This window comes from Rhynchophorus ferrugineus, unplaced genomic scaffold (assembly GCF_030347505.1).
Source record: "Rhynchophorus ferrugineus isolate W39M unplaced genomic scaffold, kcgeb_rfMv2 rfM7, whole genome shotgun sequence".
NCBI classification, from domain to species: domain Eukaryota; kingdom Metazoa; phylum Arthropoda; class Insecta; order Coleoptera; family Curculionidae; genus Rhynchophorus; species Rhynchophorus ferrugineus.
In genome coordinates, this window is record NW_027472586.1 from 34,711,243 (window position 1) to 34,734,650 (window position 23,408).

The 23,408-nt window shown below is 34.0% G+C and overlaps 1 protein-coding gene across 1 annotated transcript in view; it reads right to left on the reverse strand.

Annotated features, from left to right (window-relative positions):
• LOC143200251 (aminopeptidase N) overlaps window positions 1-23,408 on the reverse strand; it is a 35,373-nt gene extending 11,965 nt beyond the window's left edge. The window contains exons 1-4 of the mRNA XM_076410670.1: window positions 23,028-23,408; window positions 10,873-11,218; window positions 10,675-10,819; window positions 9,316-9,574 (exon numbers count right to left, since the gene is read on the reverse strand). Coding sequence (XP_076266785.1) covers window positions 9,316-9,574; window positions 10,675-10,819; window positions 10,873-11,218; window positions 23,028-23,076 — 799 coding nt within the window. The 5' untranslated portion in view covers window positions 23,077-23,408. The remainder of the gene's footprint in view (window positions 1-9,315; window positions 9,575-10,674; window positions 10,820-10,872; window positions 11,219-23,027) is intronic.

A 23,408-nucleotide genomic window follows, 5' to 3' on the forward strand; every position in this document is an offset into this window, starting at 1 on the left:
ATTTCCACACAGCATTTTATGCAGTTTATACAGCTTTCTTCACAATCGGTTACAGTCCCGAGGCTAATTACAAATTCTGCAGGCTATGCTGTTCCACCGCAAGGACTTCCGCGCTAATCGCCTCCAAATGGATAAAGTCCCTATCTCCTAGATCCAGAAGGTATCATACCTCGGTCTCCAGCCTCGACCGCAGGTTCTAATGGTCAGCCCAAATCCAGCACGCTATCTGCAGAGGCAATGGCGTGTATACTCTACTCTTCCCACTTCTCTGTACAAATAGACTCTGTATAAAATGCTAGTCCGTTTAGTCTGCCTCTACGGAGCACAGGTGTGGTACAGGTATGTCTCTGAGAGACAATTTGAAGCACTAAAAGTGTTCCAACCCAAAAAGTCCGCGCGTTATTCTATGCCCCATGGTTTATGAGGAACGTCAACAGTCACTTCGGATCAGGCTTCTCGTTCGTGAAGATTCACGAACATGCTCAGTGCAAGGTTCTCCCTAGGCGCCTTAGAACACGACAATACCTTGATAAAGTCCTTACCCATCGACAAATCTTGGTAGAAAACTATCTACGACAATACCAGTCGTAACCCAGGTTCTTTGTCGCTCGCAAAACACTATGAACCCGAAGCGACATCAGCAAAAGACCATTTGGTTCTAGCTGGTCATCTTGAACAAGAAAAAAAACTCGACGGTCTCTTTTTGCTCGGGGTATCCTCGAGTAGTTGCGTTGTCAACTATAAATTCTCATTCGCCCGAATAAATCATAAATAATTCGGCTACTCTCGACTCACCAACTTCAACTCGTACACATCTTCAGTTCTTAGTGTAGAATTAAATATAGTATAGTGCCCATAGTGCTTATTAATTGTGACGCTATCACAAGTCAAAGATCGAAATGTAACTGAACGATAGTTAAAGTCATTAGGTCAAACTTGTTGAGAAATATATCTAAATAAACGTGGCATATTATTAAAATGTAGTATTTGATAAAAACTGGCCGTTTCGAGCAGCATTTTTATTATTCATTGAAGATAATGAGGCGGTATAAGCAATATAAATATTATTTTAAAAGTAATCTAGTTTAACAATATGAAGTAAAAGACCGGGGTGATTAGGTTGGTAAGGGTGTCGGAACTGAGGACACAATTAAAACCAACAAATTATGAAGTGTATAATTAAGCTCTTTTTTTGGGCCAAACATTATCATAGTTATCATTTTTATTATTAGTATTATTAGTCTTCTTATTACCAACTAGGGTTAATCTGGACTGCTTCTATTGCTTAATATGGGCTCCGAACCTCGGTCCTCGGCATTAAGCCTACCGTCTGACGAGTCACCAACTTAAATCATTCAAGACATCCGGTCTTGTTCAGTCTGGTTACCAGTTTGATTAGTATGATTTTCCTTACGCGATAGTGCACTTTTACCTTATCAATAATTGCAGACATAATTTTACAACCATGTGCCAGTAGGATAATATTTAGATTTACTCGAAAAGTTATAATTTTAAAGTTGTTTAGATCTATTAATACTCTTTAAATTGTAGTATAGCACATTTGAAAGGTAGCAAAACATTTGATGAATGTATGCTTGCTGGAAAGCTTTGAATGATTAGCATCAATAACAACATTGTGGGCTCCTGTGTGTGGACAGTTGATGTAAGCTGATATCAGACGTAATATTCTATACGATGCCACTGTTTCTATCCAAATTTCTATTGTGTCCCTTTATGGATCCGATCCAAATTCCAATAGTCTAAACTTGAGAACTAAGCTAAGGTTAATGGTTAACTAAACATTTTCAAATTTCATAAACATTTTAGCGAGACTAGCGAATAACAATTCATTTTTACATACGTAGAAGACAATTACAATAATAAAATTATTTACTTGTATAAAAATTCTAAAAAATAAGTTTCCTCATTCTTTTTTTCTACGCCAACTTATATTACCACTTATGATCCCCTTATCTTTCTTATCGATTTTATATCTTACAATCGATTTTTTTTAATATTAGGTCAGAAAGGTGTAACCATTTATCTGTCATTTTGTCATTAACAGCTACAAGAGAAACATACTGTCAATATGATGCTGTATTAACAGGAAAACTTCCATGAAATAAATGTCATTGGTGGAAATGAATTTAATCAGTAAATTAGCGTAACCTCCATGATTGAATTTTGTTTTAAAGTAATTGATATAAACAACTAATTGAAGTAAATTAACCTAATTTTTAGTTTATTTTTCTTGTTTAATTATTGCTTTATATATCTGATTATGGCTTATAACTAGCTATAGCGTTGAATTAACTTGAATATTTCGATAATTTTCGACTTTTGAGTTACATCTAAAGAAGTAACTTTAAACTAGTAACTAGACATGTTGAAAGCATTGCTTTTAAAGAATATTTATCTTTTGTTAGATCGGTACTGACTGTCATTTGTTACAAAATCAAGGGAATAGGAAAGTGGTATGACGTATGTGACTCCATTTTCATGTTAACACTGAATTATTGATCCAAAAGAATGATCTCACGTTGTATTACAGTGTAGTTTCATATTTTATTTCTTTATATATTCTAAATTTTTTTCTTAAAATACAAAGACCTAAACCATTCAAAGGAATCGTAAATAGTTTCGAATATCGCCTATTCGTCTATGTACTTTAAATAGATTTTAAGTATAATGTAAACTGAATTAGACAGGCATGCCGCTTATTTTTAACTATCGCATAAAACTTTGTCACCTTTTATACAATTCATGGATTTTTTCCATCGTTTTCACTGACTTGTGACACGGTGCATTGTCCTGGTGAAGCAGCACTTTCTTTTTTTTTTTAAATACGGCCGTTTTTCGACGATTTCGTCCATCAAACGGTCCAATAACACTATGTAATAGACATTGTTGATGATCCTTCCTTTTTCAGGGTAGTCAATGAAAATTATTTCATGCACATCCAAAAATACAGATGCCATAACCTTGCCAGCCGACTGTTGCCTTTTGTCACGCTTTGGAGCGGGTTCATCGTGTGCAGTCCACTCGGATGTCTGTCGATTGGACTTCGGAGTGAAATGATGGAGCCATGTTTCATCCAATGTCACATATCGATGCAAAAACATGGGTTTATTACGCTTGATCATCGTCAAACACTGCTCCGAATGATCAACTCGTTGTTCTTTTTGGTCAAAACCCACTTTGCACAGAGCTTTCTCATACCCAAATATTCGTGAATGATATGATGTACACGTTCAGTTGTTATCTTTAGAGTGTCTATTTCATTCAGTTTCAATTTACGGTCATTCATCAAATCATTTTGTGGATTCTTTAACGGTTTTCGTCGGTTTTGGGTGTCCACTGCGTTCACCGTCTTCGGTGCTCATTTCATCACGTCTAAACTTAGCATACCAATCCTTGATGGTTGATTTTCCTGGGGCAGTGTCTGGAAACTCGGCATCAAGCCAAGTTTTTGCTTCAACTGTATTTTTCCCTTCAAAAAGCAATATTTTATCAACACGCAAAATTCCTTTTTTCATAATAGTAAAAGTTGCTTCACTCAAAATGCTATTCACACACTAATGATCCGACAGCTGTCAAATTTATACACGCATCTTTTGAGGGTTAGGGCTAACTAAAAAACATATGGTATTAATTCTAGTAGTGCCATCTATGTGTCAGGCCGGGGACTTTTCTCTTGACCTGTTATTTTGTAAGTAGTTATTAAATCATTTATTTAAAACTGTTTTTATTTATTTAAGATGTTAGATTGTTTTGTAATATAATTTATAATATAACTCTTACTTGATGCCCTGGGGTTAAAATTAACCATACAAATATAGTAAGAAAAAACATTTAAATATATTTTCAGATACAGTTTCGCCCTGGAAATACCTTACTCTATATAACAATTTAGTGAACCGTATTCTAATTAATAAACTTTGTTTTGAATGGAGATACGATTAGTAAAAATTGACGGTTGAAAACCATATTTTTGGTATAACACGATAACGATTTGCACTAATAAATTAGTGACGATATCTGAAGACGTAATAATAATTGTCTGTGTAAATTAACGCGATTTCGCTTGGCCTTTGCGATAACATTTGTAGATTTCTTTATTCGGCACCGTGGTCTCGGTTTAATTCAACATTAATATTTTTTGTTGGTTTAGTAACAGAGATAACTAAAAGTAGTTACTCAATTAAAGTGTGTAGTTTATTACGTTTGTCAGTTATGTTTTTTATTATATATTATCTATTTTGGTAGTAGTTTGGGAGCTGCGTTTTTTTATAGTTGTAAAAACTTTAAAAGTCTCCAACGGTAATAGCGACCAATTATATCAATAAAAGTATTCTAATGCTTAACAAAACTTCATACGCAAGGAAAAATCTAGAAAATTACGCACAAAACTGAACATTTTCAGAAAACAACGTTTCTATGTTCGTACGTTTGGCAGTTCTTTTGCCATATAATATAGTTTTATATCTATCAATAAAAATTAATTCATTTCTTTTTGCACAGTTTACTATTTATGAACGTTTATCCAGTTTTGATTTTGTTAAGTAAATTTTTAAGAAGTTTTTGTTCATTGCAGTTACTTCACCGCATCACGCCTTGTACTAAAATTAATTCAATATCGAATTTTGCTAAGTTGCCAAATCACACGTAGTATACATACATGCAGAAACACCAACAAAGCCAATTTGTTATTTTCATTTGAATTTGATTCTTCAAAATATCATTGATTAAACGTACCAATTTAGATCGCAGAACTAGCAATGCTGCAACTCAAAGATATACACGAGCTAGTCAAACCAACGAGCAACGCGAAGTGTGAACTGAGGCATTGAACGAAATCGATGGAATCAAAGTCAGCAACATAGAACTGTTGCATTTAATCCCCACCAAGCTGCGTTCAAATCAGTGCAGTTGTGATTATAAAGTGACAATCTAGATTATTTAATTACGCGCTAGAAAACAAACTAAAATATTGTTGTTTATTAAAGAGTATTATAAAAAACACTATGTTTTTAAATAATGTTCTTATTATTTATTCCGGTTTGAATTGAATATTCATAATTTAGATAGGACAACGTCTGTCGGATCAGCTAGTATAGTATAATTATGTGCTAAAGGTAATTTTCAATTGTATTATGTAGAATAGAGATAAAATATTCAAAATGTATTTCACGTTTGCTATTTATATGATTAAAATATGATTGATGTTAAGTCAATCAAATGTGCGACGACATTAGATAAACTTAGTTGTTTAGGCTTCTCGAACAGGAGTTTATTTGGTGTCTTTTTTGTAACTACGGATAATAAGACTACGACTGATCACTGACGTGAAGCCGTGTTCGTCCTCTCGGTACAGTATAACCTAGTGATACATAACGGAGGCTTAAAAACCAACGTGACAAGAGAAAAATGCGAAATTATTATGGGTCTATTTAATTTCGAAGACTATCAATGTGTGCAAGGCAAAATATAAAAAACCTGGTATTGGCAATGAATAACCGTTATCATCCGCTATTGTATACTAATTATTTAAAGAATAGTCACTTAATTACACATATTACATTATTTTTTTAATCATATATGGTGCATGTCATAATAACGAAACTGAATTATTTTTTCGTTACAATCAATTTGCAGTAACAAATTTGGATTTTATTTAATATTCTCATTTTTACCAACTAGGGTTTATATGGTCTGGTTCTACTATGCATTAAATCTACGGGTTGGCGAGTGACCAACTTGGCGATTATCACCGAAGAGATCCGGTCTTACTTAGTTTGGTTACTGAGTGTTTCTTGTCCAATCTTGTTTTATGAATAATCATCATTTTTAAACAATCGCAAATATGTACAAGCGGCATTCGAGCTCGCTGGTCATCATGACCACTGCACCAACCGGTCCTGCTTTATTGATTAATGTGTTTTGTACTATTTCGACAACACTATTGAAATAATACGCTCTTCATCAATATGTTGTTCAGTAGGATTTCGTTCTCGCTTCGGATAGAGTTGTTTTCTTATTTTTTTGATTGATCTAAATGTGTTTTTTGACCTTCCTGTTGTATCTTTCGTCCACAAAGTTGATTTCTCTACAGAATCTACGAGGTATCATTTACTCTTCATATTACTAGTATGTTCAACATCCGATATAAATAGTCGGATAATTTTATTTTTAACCATCAAGAGATGTCGTCGTTTTTTGTAACGGCAGTGGTCGCGCGTAACCTAAAAGACCTATGGGATTATACTAGAGAAAATCAACACTTATTAATCAATATCATTTATTTTTTGATAATTAGGAGCATAACTTTACTTTAGGTGAAAGCTAACATAAAAAATCGAATATTACAACGATTCTTAGGATTCTCAGGCAAGGTTAAAAACTCAGTTTAAGAACAAAAATCATCTTAGGTGCTTATTTTTCGTTCTCTTATGTTTCTTTTTAGCATTCTTGGAACATTCATCATCAGAGATAGCTCCATGCCCAATTGACGTATATACGTTTGCCTTTGCCTTGGCTTTTTTTGTATCACAACTTTATTTGCCGTCAATATTACCATTGTGTTTATTGCAGCAATATCATAGAGACGAAGGAATAGTGTCAACGGTCATCTATAATTATTCGAACTCGAATACCACTCCGTCTGATGTGGTGTAATTGTTCTAGAAAAGAGACAAGAACAGCTATAATTCGGGGACGTATTTGATAGTATATCAGCGCTCATTAATGGGAACTAATTCTAAACGTAGTTCACATTAACAAACGTGATTTAAATCATGAATGTTTTATTACAAGAAATGATAAACACATATACATATATTAACAATAAACTAGGCAAATATTTCAATACCGATAATTCATTTTTAGTTAGAATTTTAGTTAGAATTAGAATTTTTAGTAATTGCAGCAATATCAAAGAGACGAAGGAATAGTGTCAACGGTCATCTATAATTCTTCCTTGTAATAGTATTCATTTTTACTTCTTTTTCGATTTCATCGACACCGCCTTTCGTTTTATTGTAAAAAGTTACTGTGTTTGGTTTATGATTTTCATTTATATTCTCATTAATTGCAACAGCGCAATGAAATGATATTAGTACCACAGATCTTTATTTTGGGCACGTATGACCCCAAAATGGAAGTGTCAGAATATACAAATCTACTTAAGGTAGGTATTCAGGTAGGTTTTTATCTGTAAAACAAAGAGGTATTTCTTTTTTTTACGCATGGTACCCACAACAGAAATCTTATGATTTTTTGCTAAAACACCCACCAAAGGAAGACTGATGTACCAATTATCGATTATTAGATTTAGAAATTAGTCTAACTACCTCTTCACTGCTTGTGCTGGAGCATTACTCAACTGGTATAGACCTTCTGGCTGCTTGGCGTCATAATGCCCAATGTTGAGGACATAAAATGTAAAAGCATCAAGAAGTAGATATAGCTTTATTCCGTATTTGTCGGGTATAGATTCAATATACCATCTAAAAGGTGCTTTCCTTCGAAAACATGTCATTAATGACAAAATCTTGTCCTATAGAATAAGGTAAAATGCAATTTCGTGTAAATTTTTCTAATATATCTCTGATCGCAATGACGTCAAAAGAAATGTTACTCTATATTTGAGTGTGACATCCGCAATGTTTTTGCAATATGCAATAACAATATGAATAGCACTTCAGTTTTTATAGCATCAGTCGGTTTGTAGTCACCGGGGTCTGTTATATGATGGTTTCTTTTTCTGTATAAATGAGTTGGTATATATATATATATATATATATATATAACAATTTTATCAATAATATTCTCAAAAATTGTCATCCCACGCCATTTCTACGAGGTTGGCGTTTCACTTTATTGTTGTTAGCCTTTTTTCACTTTGTTATTTTATCACGTGCTATAAAACACGAAATTATTTCTGAAAGAGGCAAATCTAAATATGAATTCTCTCTTTCTCTCTTCTCTATTCTTCAGAAGATTGACGTTTCTCTGAAACTATGTAATCTGAAGTTTATAATCCTTGTTCACCAAGGTCTGATTCACTCTCGTCATCTTCTTGTAGTATTGTCTCGATTATGACCTTCGGTGTTAACGAACTCAACCATTGGTGAGTTATTTTATAAATAAAACGCTTAGTTTAACAATACTTTATCATATTCCAAAAAAATATATCATCAGGCGTCGTGCGTAACCCTTTTGATGACAAGCGTGGTTTCAATCCTTCTGGGGTATAAATATACTTTATGTTTGCGGTTGTAAATGTCTTTATAGGCATCATTAAAAAATCTAACAAGGAATAGCCCCCCCAGTCATGCCATGTCATGCCATCAGGCTGGGTAAGACTGGATGCCTTTTGGGATGGTCTCTAAGCTGGTCACTGGCCAGTGAACCAGTAGGTCCAGTCCAGATAAACCCTCGATTGTAAAAAGAAGTCTTTAAAATATATAAAAACAAAATTATTTCTGTATTCTAAAGTAAATGAAGCTGTACATAAATATGTGCCAAATTCGAAATCGTTTGACTGACTTTTTAAATTATGTTTAATGTAATGTCGACTGCTAACAGCCGTTATAAGAGCACAGTGATGCCAAAACTACGACCAATATTGATTCAAGGATTGAAGATCTGAGTTCAGGCCATCAAATGGCGTTAAGAATAATTCTCATCTGATCAAGTTCAAAAGTTAACAAGAATTTATAAACTTTTGTAATGCTTATCAAACTTATCAAACAAACTAGTATCTTTGGATACGAAAACCTGTTTAACCGTTATTTAATATGTAATAAAAATAACAATCACCCGATGAGAGCGCAAAGTACATGCCTGTTAAGGAGGTCAAGGCTTGAGGTTAACCTTGAAGCATGTCGAATTTTACATCTTGGAATGATTGTCAACAAAGTACCCAGAAATATAATTCCAGATGTTGAACACGGGCGGGGAGCCAGCAGTGACAACTAGAACACGATAACGAATAGCTGGCAACCCCGAGACGTTTATCTGGGATGTTATTGAAGGGTATTTCTATGATTCAGTAACCGACCATAGTTTGGTTTAGACGCGCCACCATCGACTGCCCAAGCCTCGTCTTCAGGTAACACCGCTGCCATACGTTTTATCTATTTTGTATTTTCCACATTTTTTTGTATTGCCGATAAATAACGGTCACATAATGTGAACACCACTGTTTCATTTCGTTTTACCTCCATTCACCGAGCCATCTAATTTACCCTAACGTAGTGTTTATTTCACAAAATCTAAAAATATAAACAATGACAGACGACGAATAAGACTTACCCAGTTTGCTCAGGGGGTAACTGATGCCCGTGTAGTTCGAATAAAAGGACATGGCTTTTTGGGCATATCTTATAGCTCGTTTGTTGTTATACTCGCTGGCGTTTGATGAGTATACCCTTATTGGCAGGTATCTGTCGTCTAAATGCACTGTGTTCATGTAACAAGGAAAATTGGTCACCGCCAAAGATATCAGGTATGTGGACATCTTCGGGCTGTTTTCGAACTCGAATACCACTCCGTCTGATGTCGTGTAATTGTTCTAGAAAAGAGACAAGAACAGCTATAATTCGGGGACGTATTTGATAGTATATCAGCGCTCATTAATGGGAACTAATTCTAAACGTAGTTCATATTAACAAACGTGATTTAAATCATGAATGTTTTATTACAAGAAATGATAAACACATATACATATATTAACAATAAACTAGGCAAATATTTCAATACCGATAATTCATTTTTAGTTAGAATTTTAGTTAGAATTAGAATGTTTAGTAAAATGGTAATAAAATATTGCTAATACAACAAAAGTTGATGGAAAAAGGTAAACGTTGAAATAAATAATAATTGATTAAGTTTTGTCAGTCATAATATTTATTAATAATTAATTGCAGATATATTGTTCTTCGTGCAGGAAACAGACATGGTCAGGAATAAACCTGATAGAGTTAGTGTTTTCCTGTACATGGTTTTGCTGTGATTTGACAATTAGCTCTTAATGAACTACCATAGTATACTAGTGGAGAGGATCCCGAGTAGTAGGCAAAGGCTGTAATTAAGGAATGGCTTGCACTACATAAACTAAGTTTTGAAGAAACCATGCTAAAGAGTGAACCATTTTGCTCGGTAAATATAAATGAAATGTTTAGTTGGGTTTTATGTAATTTTTTTTTTAAATAGGCCTGAAAAAGGATACATAGTAGATCAGATGGCTGGACAAACTGAGAACATTGTTCTTGGCCAGTACAGTCGCCAGATCTCAATACTATTGAACAGTTATGGGGAGTTTTTTTAAAACAGAGAATGAGGATTGGATTTTCACCTCCAACATCATTGAAGAAGCTGGCCAGCTAGAATGTTATGTCATAAGAATGGCACAACATTCTGTTGTACACTATTCAAATATTCTACAAAGAAATGCAGATGTTTTAAAAATAAATGGTCTTTCAATACCGGTACTGGCAGTACGTGTTCATATTGTTTTGTGCATACCCTGTAGTTAAGCGTTTATACCTTTAGGTTATTTTTTAAATATTAATCTGAACTTGATACACTAAATTGAATTATTGAACGAGAAAAACGAGAAGCACTTAACCTAACTTAAAAACAGAATTACTTATTCATAACAACAATACTTACTATTTGTGGCATATTGGACACAGCGAAATACGAGCTATTAGGAGCAACCAAGATTATATGAAACGTTGCTTTGAAATGAGGTTCATCAAAGCAAGGAAACGCTTTCCTAGCACCAATTGGTTCGAACTCGTTTACTATGAGCACCCTGCAAATCCATCTTTTAGTTTACATCGTCATAAAGGTATCGTTGAAACCTACCCTGTGCTATTACCTTCAGTGTACTGGACTTTTCCCAGTCCAAACTCGCCATAAGTTCCCCGGAACTGTATGAAGAGATCGTGTTCCCCTGGTTGCAACTCGTCCCCGCTATCTAAGACAACCTCCAAGAAGTCGTTGATTGTTGTGGTGGCAGTAGCTGGTAGACCATCGAGTAAACTTTGCGATATATTCAACAAACTCGAGTGTAGAGTTATTTTGGGCAATGTAATGGTAGTGTTTAAGGTTATGTTGACTTGTCCTACGAAGAAATTGGTGTCGAGGTCCGGTTGGAACTTGATGGTGTAGTGCGTTGGGAAACTGGTATCCGGTAAAAGGAAACATGATGCTGAAATAAATATAGAAGTTGTTTAATAAGCTATATGTATATTAATCGGTTAAGCGAGAGTTTATAAGCTTAGTTCAGGGATACATTCAGGATAGATCTTGCGACCAATGCGATTTAAATCTTATTTTGACGTAATGTAATTTGGTATATTTTCAAGTTTAAAATCGGTAGAACAAAATGACGTTTGTATTAAATCATAACACTGCATACTTGCTGATTTTATTAAGCTTTATCCAATGTAACGCATAATACCAAGCAACCAAATGAAGAAAATCAATCTAAGAGAAGAACTGAAGAACACCTGGGACATTTCTTTAAAATAATAACAGGTCAATTGAATAGTCCCCGGCATACTATAGTAAAACATATTTTTTGGCAAAATTAGTTTTTTTTTATTCAACATAATCCCTCAAGTCCAACTTTCCAACTTTTCGATACAATTTTTGTAGTACGATTTGTCCTTTGCTTCAAAATAGGCCTCAGTTTCGCTCGATCACCTCTTCATTCGACGAAAATTTCTTGCCAGTCAGCATTTTTTTGAAATCTGAAAACAGGAAAAGGCTGGCGGCCAGATCTGGAGAATATGGTGGATGAGAAAGCAATTCGAAATAAAATTCATGGATTTTTGCCATCGTTTTCACTGACTTGACTTACGTGACATCGTGTATTCTTTTGGTGAAGTAGCACTTTCTTTTTCTTCAAATGCTGCCGTTTTTCGGCGATTTCGTCCGTCAAACGTGTGGTTCATCGTGTGTAGTCCACTCGGATGACTGTCGATTGGACTTCGGAATGAAATGATGGTGCCATGTTTTATCCCTTCTCACATATCGATGCAAAAACTCAGGTTTATTACCCTTCATCATCTCCAAACACTGCTCTAAATCATCAACTCGTCGATGTTTTTGGCCGAAAGTGAGCTCGCGCGGCACCCACTTTCACACAGAACTTTCTCATACCCATATATTCGTGGATCATTTTGTGGATTTTTTAATGTTTTCGTCGGTAACAACGTCTTTTGGGCGTCCACTGCGTTCACCGTCTTTGTTCCTTTGTTCACCGTGTTAATTCCATCACGTCTAAACTTAGTATACCAATTCTTGATGGTTGATTTTCCTGGGGCAGTGTCCGGAAACTCGGCATCAAGCCAAGTTTTTGCTTAAACTGTATTTTCTCCCTTCAAAAAGCAATAATTTATCAACACGCGAAATCCCTTTTATCCATTTTTTTCACAATAATAGAAGTTGTTTCACTCAAAATGCTACAATTCACAAACAAATGATCCGACAGCTGCCAAATTTACGCATCTTTTGAGAGTTAGGGCTAACTAAAAAACATATCAATATCATTCTAATAGCGCCATTTATGTGTCAGGTCGGGGACTTTTCAATTGACCTGTTACGCCACAGCTCAAATATTCAGAGATAAACAAGACATCTATTTCTACAATCAAAAAAAATATGCTATAAGTATTATATGCGTAATATTATAATAAAAGCTATTAATTAAACCATATTTGTTGATGATGTTGCAATGCCAATAGTGGGAAACACCGTCCCCGAGGCATAACAAACAACATAAATTCATGAAAAGGACAATGACGTAGTAAGATAAATAAACGTAATTGTGTTTCTAGTAATTTATGAAAATAAAATAATATCGTTCAATTCGAAAACAGTTCATAAAACTTCTACGAATATCGTAAAAAAACAATCAAATATTTAAACCTTAACTTAGATGACGATTTAACATAACAAAAATTAATGTTTCATTGAAACAAAAGTAAAACATGAGTCATGGGGTTCTGATATTGTAACTATATGTGTAAATAATTTCGAATTAAGTGATATAGCTTTGATGATTTAAAAATAATAATAATAATGAAACCATTCTGTTTTGGATTGGTTGTGTCAGTGTGGCTGAACTGCTTACTCGTTACACCACTCAAAAACAATTGGAAGAGGCGTTAAATGTGACCCAAGAAACGATTAGCGAGCGATTACGAGAAATGCAGACATCCAGAAAATGAAAATTAAGCCGGCCGATCGACTTCATGGCCAAAATGTTTTGGTCGCAAGACAATTCTCTGTATTTGGTGGGTCAGAGTGGTCCTCTATTACGAACTATTGATTGAAAACTGATGAAATAGTTAATGGTGAGCACTACCGCCAACAAATGATCAATTTGAACCATGCATTGACCGAAAAACGCCCAGGATGGGCTCGAAGACACGGTAAAGTTATTTTATAGCACGATAACGCGTCACCGTCTCATAAAGCAGAACTGTTCAATGAAAGGTATATGGATGGGACTTATTATCGCACCTGCCCATCTCTTTAGACCATGCCCCGCTGAACTATTACATTTTCGCCTCAATGGGACACGTGCTTACAGAGCAGCACTTTGAGATAAGTTAGTAAATGGCTGAATTTATCGTTTTGCTCAAAGGACCAATAGTTTCTTTGGCATAGCATTCATAAATTGCCTGAAAGATGGGCAAGATGATTTCTTTAAAATTATGTAGTTTTTTCTTCCCCGAAAGAAAAAACGGAAGTGACTTTCGGATACACCTGGTTTGTCATTTGCCTTCGTTCACATTGTTATTATTTAAAGAAGTATTTTAATATATGTGTTATTATAATAATTAATTATATATAATTTAAAAAAATATCTCTCGTACCGCATAATGGTATACATGTGTTATGTTTTACATTATTCCTGTTATCTCTTTAGCTTTAGTCTTTTTGCTTCGACCGAGAATTTTCTTCTTCTCTGAAGCATATCTCTAATACATTCATTCCAGTTCAGTTCCAATCTTCGTAGGGTGAAGACGTATTTTCAATACGGTCCAAGCTATAAAAAGATACCTTTCTTTAAAAAAAACCCAGTATTTTATTACGGTTATTTAATAGAGTGTTAAAAACGCATAACAGATGCGGCTATCCGTCTCTCAGTGGACCTAAAGTGTAGTGAATACGTGTTTACGTGACCAGACAAAAGGACTGCATCTCATTTTTATTAGTGTTTAAAATTATTTCATCTTATTTTACAACAGTCCTTTTGAAATTCATTTATAGTATTTACAGTAAAAAACTAGTGCTAAAATAACGTAAGTGAAAAATGAAGTGCGTGAAATAAACAATGTATTTATTTTATTTTTTTTATCCTCTGGAAGTAAATTAAATAAAATATTAAAAATTAAAAAATGGCAAACCATAGCGATTCAACCAAATCACCTGCACACTTTGATATAAGATTAGAACAAACAGCAATAACGCAAACTCCACCATCAGAATGGACTACAGTCATTAACAAAAAACGATTGAGAAGTCCAGAAGAAGAAGTCGCGAGGAAACAAACAAGAATCAGTGACTATTGGTTGCAGAAACCGATAGAGACAAAAAACAGTTTTAGCAACCTGTCGGAAGAAATTGAAGAGAACATACAACCAAGCCCTGAAAAAGTTGTTCCCAAACCACCACCAATAACAGTCTATAAGGTAGGAATAATAAAAAACATCCATGATTTATTGAAAACCATTACTACGAACTACACAATTAAAACAGTGAGCTATGAAACAATTAAAATCCAATTGTACGAAGCGGATCACTTTAAAGTTCTTATAAAAGAATTAGATGAAAGAAACACCCAATACCATACATTCAGGCCAAAATCCGAGAGAACATTTAAATTCGTATTAAAAGGATTACATCACGGGACGGACTTTAACACCATCAAGGTAGCACTAGCTGAAAAAGGCCACGAGGTCGTAAATATTCACAATATACGACATCACACGACAAAAAAACCTCTGCCTATGTTTTATATAGACATAAAACCTAATGGAAATAATAAGGCGATGTATGAAATCACCAAATTGGAAAATAATATTATTAAATGCGAACCACCACATATAAAAAGAAGTATACCACAATGCACAAGGTGTCAAGCGCACGGGCACACAAAGACTTACTGTCGCAAATTATATAGATGCGTAAAATGTGCAGGAGAACATAAGACAGGAGATTGTACTCGTAAAGTTCGCCATGAAAAAGTGAAATGTGTTAACTGTAACGGAAATCATCCAGCGAACTACAAGGGTTGCGTAGTTCACAAGCAACTACAGCAGAAACTCTATCCTACCTTAAGGGAAAAAAGACATCAACAAAAACAATCCACTACTACCAATCTACCACTACCCACCAGAACAAGTCAACCAGACATAACTTATGCCCAAATAGTTGAAAATGGTTCAGCACAAAAACGAGAGACAATATCTCAACCTACTGAAACTAGCAACATCTCAAGATTAGAAAATATGATGGCCAAACTAATGAATCAAATGAGTACGATGCTTGATCTACTCACAACCGTCGTAAGCAAACTTGCCTAATGCCTGAAACCAATAGCTACAAAATCGCCGTCTGGAATGCCAATGGGCTCCAACAAAACGCCAGGGAACTAAAAATGTTCGTAAATGAACAAAATATTGACGTTATGATGGTTTTCGAAACACACTTTACGGACAAGAATTATCTGAAAGTTCCTAAATATAAGCTTTATCATACAAATCACCCTGATGATAAAGCACATGGAGGTACAGCCATAATAATTCGAGATGATATAAAGCATTTCGAAAAAGAAAAATTCCGCAAAGACTACCTGCAAGCCACCAGTATAACCATAGAGGAAGCCCATGGACCATTAACAATTTCTGCGATTTATTGCCCACCCAAACATAACAACAAGGCAGAACAATTTCAAGAATTCTTCAGTACGCTAGGTAATAGATTTATAGCAGGAGGAGATTATAATGCAAAACATTTAATGTGGGGTTCAAGAATAATAACCTCAAAAGGTAGAGAACTGCTCAAAGCCATAAGGAAAGATAACTTACAACATATCTCTACTGGTGAACCAACATATTGGCCTTCAGACAGAAATAAAAAACCAGATACAATAGATTTCTGTATTACAAAAAATATTGATCCAAAAAAGTGTCAGGCAGAATCATGTTTCGACCTGTCTTCTGATCATTCACCAATAATAGTAACAATTTCTTCAAAAATTACCATCAAAGATAAACCCCCTTCGCTGTGCAATAATAGAACTAACTGGCCCTCATTTAGAGAAAACTTAGACCAAAATATCTCTCTAAACTTACCGTTACAAACTGAAATGGATATAGAAATAGCAGCAATAAATCTTACAAAAAATATACAGGAGGCAGCATATTCCGCGACTCCCAACAGTGAAACATTTCCAAGAAAAAATACACATATATCATGTACAATACAGAAAAAGATAGCAGAAAAAAGAAAGTTACGACGAAATTGGCAACAGCAAAGGACTGAAGAGAATAAAAGAAAATTTAATAGGGCCATAAAAGAGCTGAGAGATCTAATCCAAATTGAACAAAACCAAGGCATTCAAGAATACCTAGAAAACTTGACATCAACTGAGGCTACAGACTATTCGTTGTGGAAAGCAACAAAAAAGCTTAGGAGATCCCAGCAGCATAACCCACCTATTAAAACAAGCGAAAATAATTGGGCGAGAAGCAATAAAGAGAAGGCCGACATTTTCTCAAAACACTTAAAAAATGTTTTTAAACCTTTCCAGTCTCAGCTACATAAAGATGACGAAAATAAAATTACTAGCTTTCTCGATTCGCCATTTCAAATGGATTTACCGCACGAGAAATTAACGGTCAAAAAAGTTAAACATACAATAATGAGAGAGATTAATATTAAAAAAGCTCCTGGTTATGACTTAATTACTGGCAATATTTTAAAAGAACTATCAGAAAAGGCTATAAAACTATTAACATATATTTTTAATGCTATGCTACGAATTAATTACTTCCCTAGTATCTGGAAAGTAGCTAAAATATTAATGATACTTAAACCAGGAAAAATACCAGAAGATGTGACCTCCTACCGACCTATAAGTTTATTACCAATAATCTCGAAAGTTTTCGAGAAATTATACATAAAAAAACTAAACTATATAATAGAAAAAAGAAAAATTATTCCAGAACATCAGTTTGGCTTTCGCAATAAGCATGGGACTATAGAACAAGTGCATAGACTTGTAAACCAAATAAACGCTGACCTAAATGCCAAAAGATATTGTTCGGCTGCTTTCCTAGACATATCTCAGGCTTTTGACAAAGTATGGCATACGGGCTTGCAGGTTAAACTAAAGAAACTTCTCCCTCATCCGGACTATCAGCTACTAAAATCGTATCTCACTGACAGACATTTTATTGTAAATCAAGGCGATGAACATACCGAATTAAATCCCATATATTCAGGAGTTCCGCAAGGTAGTGTACTGGGTCCAGTACTGTATCTTCTGTATACGGCTGATCTGCCCACCACAAAAATAACTACTGTGGCAACATATGCAGACGATACAGCAATCTTAGCATCCCATGAAGATCCAGTCACAGCATCAATAAACCTACAAACCCACCTGGAGCAAATACAATTATGGTTGAAGACATGGCGCATTAAAGCCAATGAATCAAAATCCACGCATATAACGTTTACCCTGCGTAGAAGAACATGTCCACCAGTAAATATCAATCATCGTCAACTCCCCCAAGCAGAGCATGTTAAATATCTTGGTATGCATTTAGATCGACGCCTAACTTGGAAGAAGCACATACTCTCTAAACGGAAACAACTAGGACTAAAATTATATCAAATGTATTGGCTCATTGGGCGCAAATCCAAGTTATCATTAGATAACAAGGTATTGCTGTATGAGTCTATACTCAAGCCCATTTGGACATATGGAATTCAACTATGGGGTACCGCTAGCAAATCTAATATATCCATCATTCAACGGTTCCAAAATAAGGTGTTGCGTGCCGTTGTTGATGCTCCGTACTATATTTCAAATAAAGTGATACAACGCGATATTCCTCTAGAACCTATAACGAGTGTAATCCAACGTGTTTGTGTGAAGTACTTCGAAAGAGTGTCAGTGCATCCCAATGTACTCGCTAATCAGCTAAATATGCGACGTGATAGTGAAGTGCGTAGACTAAAACGTTTAACACCACCTGATCTGATTACTGGACATATGTAGAGTTTAGAATAAGCATTAGAATAAGTCTAATTAATTAAGATAATATTTTATACAGAAGATTGCTTAATGAAGTGATTTTCTACATGCCATGTATATATAATATAGACATAAGAAATACTTATTGCCAATAGGGCAGATTGTGGACTCACGAAGAGTAATAAAAAAAAAAAAAAACTCGCCCCTTGATTTTTCTCCGGCCTTGTTACCCATATGCTCTTCTGTCTTCTGTAAGTGTCCTTATCAACTTTCTATATATTCAATATGATGGTATTTTCTTACTTCTATACTTCTCATCCTGTTCACCTTCTTTATACTCCTAGCTCTTCTGGGGTATTTCATTTCTGCTGCTTCTATCTTCCCTTGGTAATACCCAGGGTTGGTAAACGAATGTTAACGTAACATATGTCGTAACATATTCAATCTGTTTTATATTTTCTGTAGGTATTCTGGCCTATGAGTTGTTATCATTATATCATCTGCAAAAGCTACTGCCAACTTTTCTTACCAATTACTACCAAACTTTCGCATTGTCTTAGCCCGCCTAGGCTTAGCAGTATAATGATGTATTGGTATATAAATAATATAATTGGTATAATAAATTTTATTACATATATATTTTTGTTCAATCTATATCTTCTGTGTGCTCTTATTTTATCTTATTGTTGCTCGATATATCTTGTGGTTCAGTGGACAAATTATTCTTCCAATTCTTCTCATCTCCCAAGAAAATATTTCTATCAATACTCCTTTATTATTTTATCTTTTCTTTGTATGTCTACGTTTCTACCTTTTACGCATCTATAATTACTCTATATTTCTCTTCTGCAATCTTATAAAGTTTTATAAAAATGTGGCTTTTCGCCCATCTCCATCTCCATCTCAATTTGTGAGTCTCCATTCCTTCTTCAAATTGTATTCATATTTTTTATTATTTGTATTATTTATTTTACTTCTTGTCTTTTTTATTTTCTTGATTTTGTCGAAATTTTCTTTTGTCAATAGTACTGGTGAATTTCTCTGCATCCAATAAAGAATTCTTGAACTAATTCGACAGCTGTTTAGTTGTTTGTTCTTTATATTGCTTCATATCTCTGTTAATTTTCTATTTTTTTTTAGTAATTTGTAAGTTTCTATGGTATCCAACTGTGCATCTTTCTCTGTTCACTGTTTCTGTTGTACAGAGTCACTATCTATTTACTACTACTAAATTCTGATCATCAGCTATTTTTGCTTCACACCTAGTGTAACATAAACAATCATAATATTTGTGCTATCAATTTTGCCTATATTTCTTAGTGGATCAATAGAAGTATAGAGGATATTTAATGTAGGATAAATAACAAATATTTATCAAAAATAATTTTACATTCTACTATTTGGTTATCAAACATTTATTTTTTATTACTTACCCGATATCTGTGAGACATTGGTTTAATTAATTTCTTAATTAAAGTTTGTGAAATTTCGTTTATCAGCTCTATTTGTTTTGGTTGTGTTTGGGTTCATTATCATGTCGTAATTTCCAAACCAAGTATATGTTTTCTTCAGCATAGATTATTATTTTATTTTTTAGTATTTGAAAATATGTGCAAATATATACTTTACGATTGATAAACATTTTAAAAATTTTCTGTAATTTTTACGAAAAAAAAATCTATTTTTTATGAATTAATTTCATCCTAAGTTCTTTTCTGGTAGTCACTTTGTCATTAAAATTGTCTATTTTGGAGACAAATTGTTTTCCAATAGATAGCATGGAAAAAACTGTTAAACAATGTGCGGCCATTTAATTTCAGAGAAACGTTTTAATTCACTTTAGTGTTGTGAAACACCTTTCGGCCTCTGATTTTGTGATGGGAGCTGTTACCATTTCTCATAGTTGTCTAGTCTCATTCAACGTGTCTCCAAGATTGTTTGTTATTAAAAATTTTAGAAGGGGTAGTGCACTATTTAATGTTCTGCAATCATTTTTTGAATAAACAACTGACAGTTTTGTTCGTAATCGTTATTTGTCAAGCGTGGGATAAAAGCAAAGCATAAGTTTACGACCATTCTCCGGCAGGATTCGAACTCGCCACTATCGCAGCAGCAAGAGGACCGTCCTATCGCCTTTACCACTGCACCAACCAAGCCCGCTGTTTAAAATTTAATGCAGTGACTTTAGTATTTGTCACAAAAATTTGGTTTGGTTTGGTTTGGTATGTTCTATTTATTTAAGTCGTATAAATGTAATCCACGTAATTTTTCGAAAAACTGTGGCTAACATCAGCTAATATCAAAACGTTAAATCATCGTATAAATTAATAGCTACATTTATTTTAATCTAAAACAATTTTCTACATACAGAACTATAATAAATAATAAGAAACGTTATAGGGTTTAACAAGAGTTAACTAATATATAATAAGTTTAACAAAAGTTAATAACTCTATTTTAATTGTAATGTTTTAATTCTACATTTTTCTATCCTACAAAGTAAAGTTTTTAATTGCATTGTTTTCTAGTTACAATATTGAGACAACAGTAAATAGATTATAAGCAGCTGTTAACATTAATGAGCGGGGTAAGAAATGGTGAATCTTTGAATTCTTCAAAGTTCACAAATGTTGATTTCGTGTATAAAATGTAGTAGAGACAGCAGAAAACAAATGGAACTTTTAAAAAGAAACGAGAAGAACTTTGTGGGAGCCTTTGGGCTAGGATACTCCATTAATTCACAGACATGTTTTGTTTGGCCTGTTAGATACCAAAATGTTTAACGCAGCTAACATAGATTATTATTTCTCACAAAAAATGGTTTATTTTTATTTTCTTATTATTTGTACAAATCTAACCCAAGTGACATTTCCAAGAAGTGTGGTTAAAGTATATATTGTGTTTGTATACATGTTTCGTATTAATTAATAGCTATAGTCCATTCAAAATTTTTTGGTACATACGTTAATATGTACAAAAGACATCAAGATGTTTAATTCATTGCCTGTCGCAATTTATAAATTCGTTTCAGAATCAGACAATATTTTCCTTCTCAGTTTATTCTAGATGAAAAGAGACGCGATGCTATTTGATTGGTTCGAACACGTCAATGAATAAGCCTGTCAAAGTCGTCCGGTTGACATATGCAAAATTCTTGAAAGCATTAGTGATTAGAGGTTATAACTCTAACTTATAAACTATTGTGGTTGTATAATTAACTGTAGTTTTTAAATGTACTATAATATTAAAATAAATTATATTTGATAACATTTTTGGTTAATTATTTTATTTAGATTAGAATTTTGTTGTATGTCAAAGCCAAACTGAACTAAAACTCACTGTTGATATGGCAACATTGCGACGTTTTGACGTCACACATTTAGATGACGTATGTACAAAATAACTTTGAATAGACTATATATCTATTTTAATTGAAAAAATCGATATGTTTTGCTTATATCCGTATACCTAACGGTCATATTAGAAACTTTTTTGGATCAATAAAGTTAATAACTCTGTTTTAATTATAATAATCAATAAAGATTTTTTTGTCGTCTCATGACATATGCATAATTTGGTGTCAATGAAGGTGGCTGTATATGGTTACAATTGCAATAGGAGTATATAAAATATAATAATATAAAAATAACAGAGTAAAAAGGGGCATGCCTAAAAACATATAGAAATTTGTAGAAGGTATAAATGACAGCAACATTTCTGATCAGATATCATGTTGTAGATTAAGGATTTCAAGGAATCTAAGGAGTTTAAATAGGTTTTTCGAGGTGAACAAGTCTGATAAACAGTGAGGGAAGTTGAGCTCGGTTATATAACATACTGAGTAAGGAGAATCACAGCGAGGGCAATGGGGAAGATGGTCTCTCCTTTGTAAAAGGGGATGGGTGAAGTTACAACGCCCTATCATAAGTCGGTTAAGGATAACTTGGCAGGGTCTGGGTTTGTATAGTATGATAGAGGAGACTGTATAATTGCTCAATGTTTTTATGATAGAAGACATAGAAATTCGACTGTATAAATGTTTATAAATGTTTTCCAGATTTTCAAGATAACATTTTATGTTAGGTATTCATTATATTTTTGGGTCAAATAAATGCAATATTAATAATAAAACACTTAAAGCTTGCTTTCAGAACAACAAAACTAGAAGATAGAACTCTAATGGATCCCATAAAATTGATGGCATTAAAGAAACATGAAAAACGGAGAAGCTGAACAATAACATTTTAACTATATAGCTTGGAACACTCAGTTTTTAACCTTTTTATTTATACACTTATATTTTTTATTTTTGTAATATTTGTTAAGTTATTTATATATTTACATGAAGGACCGATCAAAATAAAATATTTTCTCCAGAGGTTTCTATATGACCAACTTAATCTGAAAACATCTTCCCAGGAGACTGGTCTTTTTATACAGATAGTGTACAAAAGTGGATTGTTGTTCTTGTGTTGATACACAGACAATTGTTAAATTTCGAGAAACCTGTATTGATAGTTCTTTTCGATCTAATTTAAAATATTCAGTTTCGGACAAGGATCAAAACACTGTTATCTCAACGTCTTGGCAGAGACTTAACGAATCGGAAACGAAGATAAACCGCGTTACGTCACTGTTAAACCGATCGATTAATTCGTTAATACGCATCGAGTAAACGGAAGGAAATGCTGTTAAAGGAACCGTACCATCTCAAAGATGAGTGAAGAGAGAGACTTACCGTCAGCTGACAGCAACACACAAACCAGACACGCGAATATGAACTGCATATTTGCCACGGAAAATGGCCAACGAAGAACACCCGAAGCGTACTATCGACGACAGTTGATAGTAGTCACGCGTTCGGTTGAAATACGGATTTGGACGGAGACTGTTTGTTCTGGTGATGTTCGTTGAATCATTTGTGTAGCGTCGATCGCGGTTACACGGCAGCGTCGCCGGATATGGGACGATATTTGGAACGAAACACGTCATGGTTTTGACGATTGACGTTAGGACTGATTATCCGGATAGAAAGAAATAAATAATAAACGATGACGATTTATATATTGTATCAATACGATTGTCGCGCGTCTTTTTCCTTTCGCTAATAAGAGAGAAA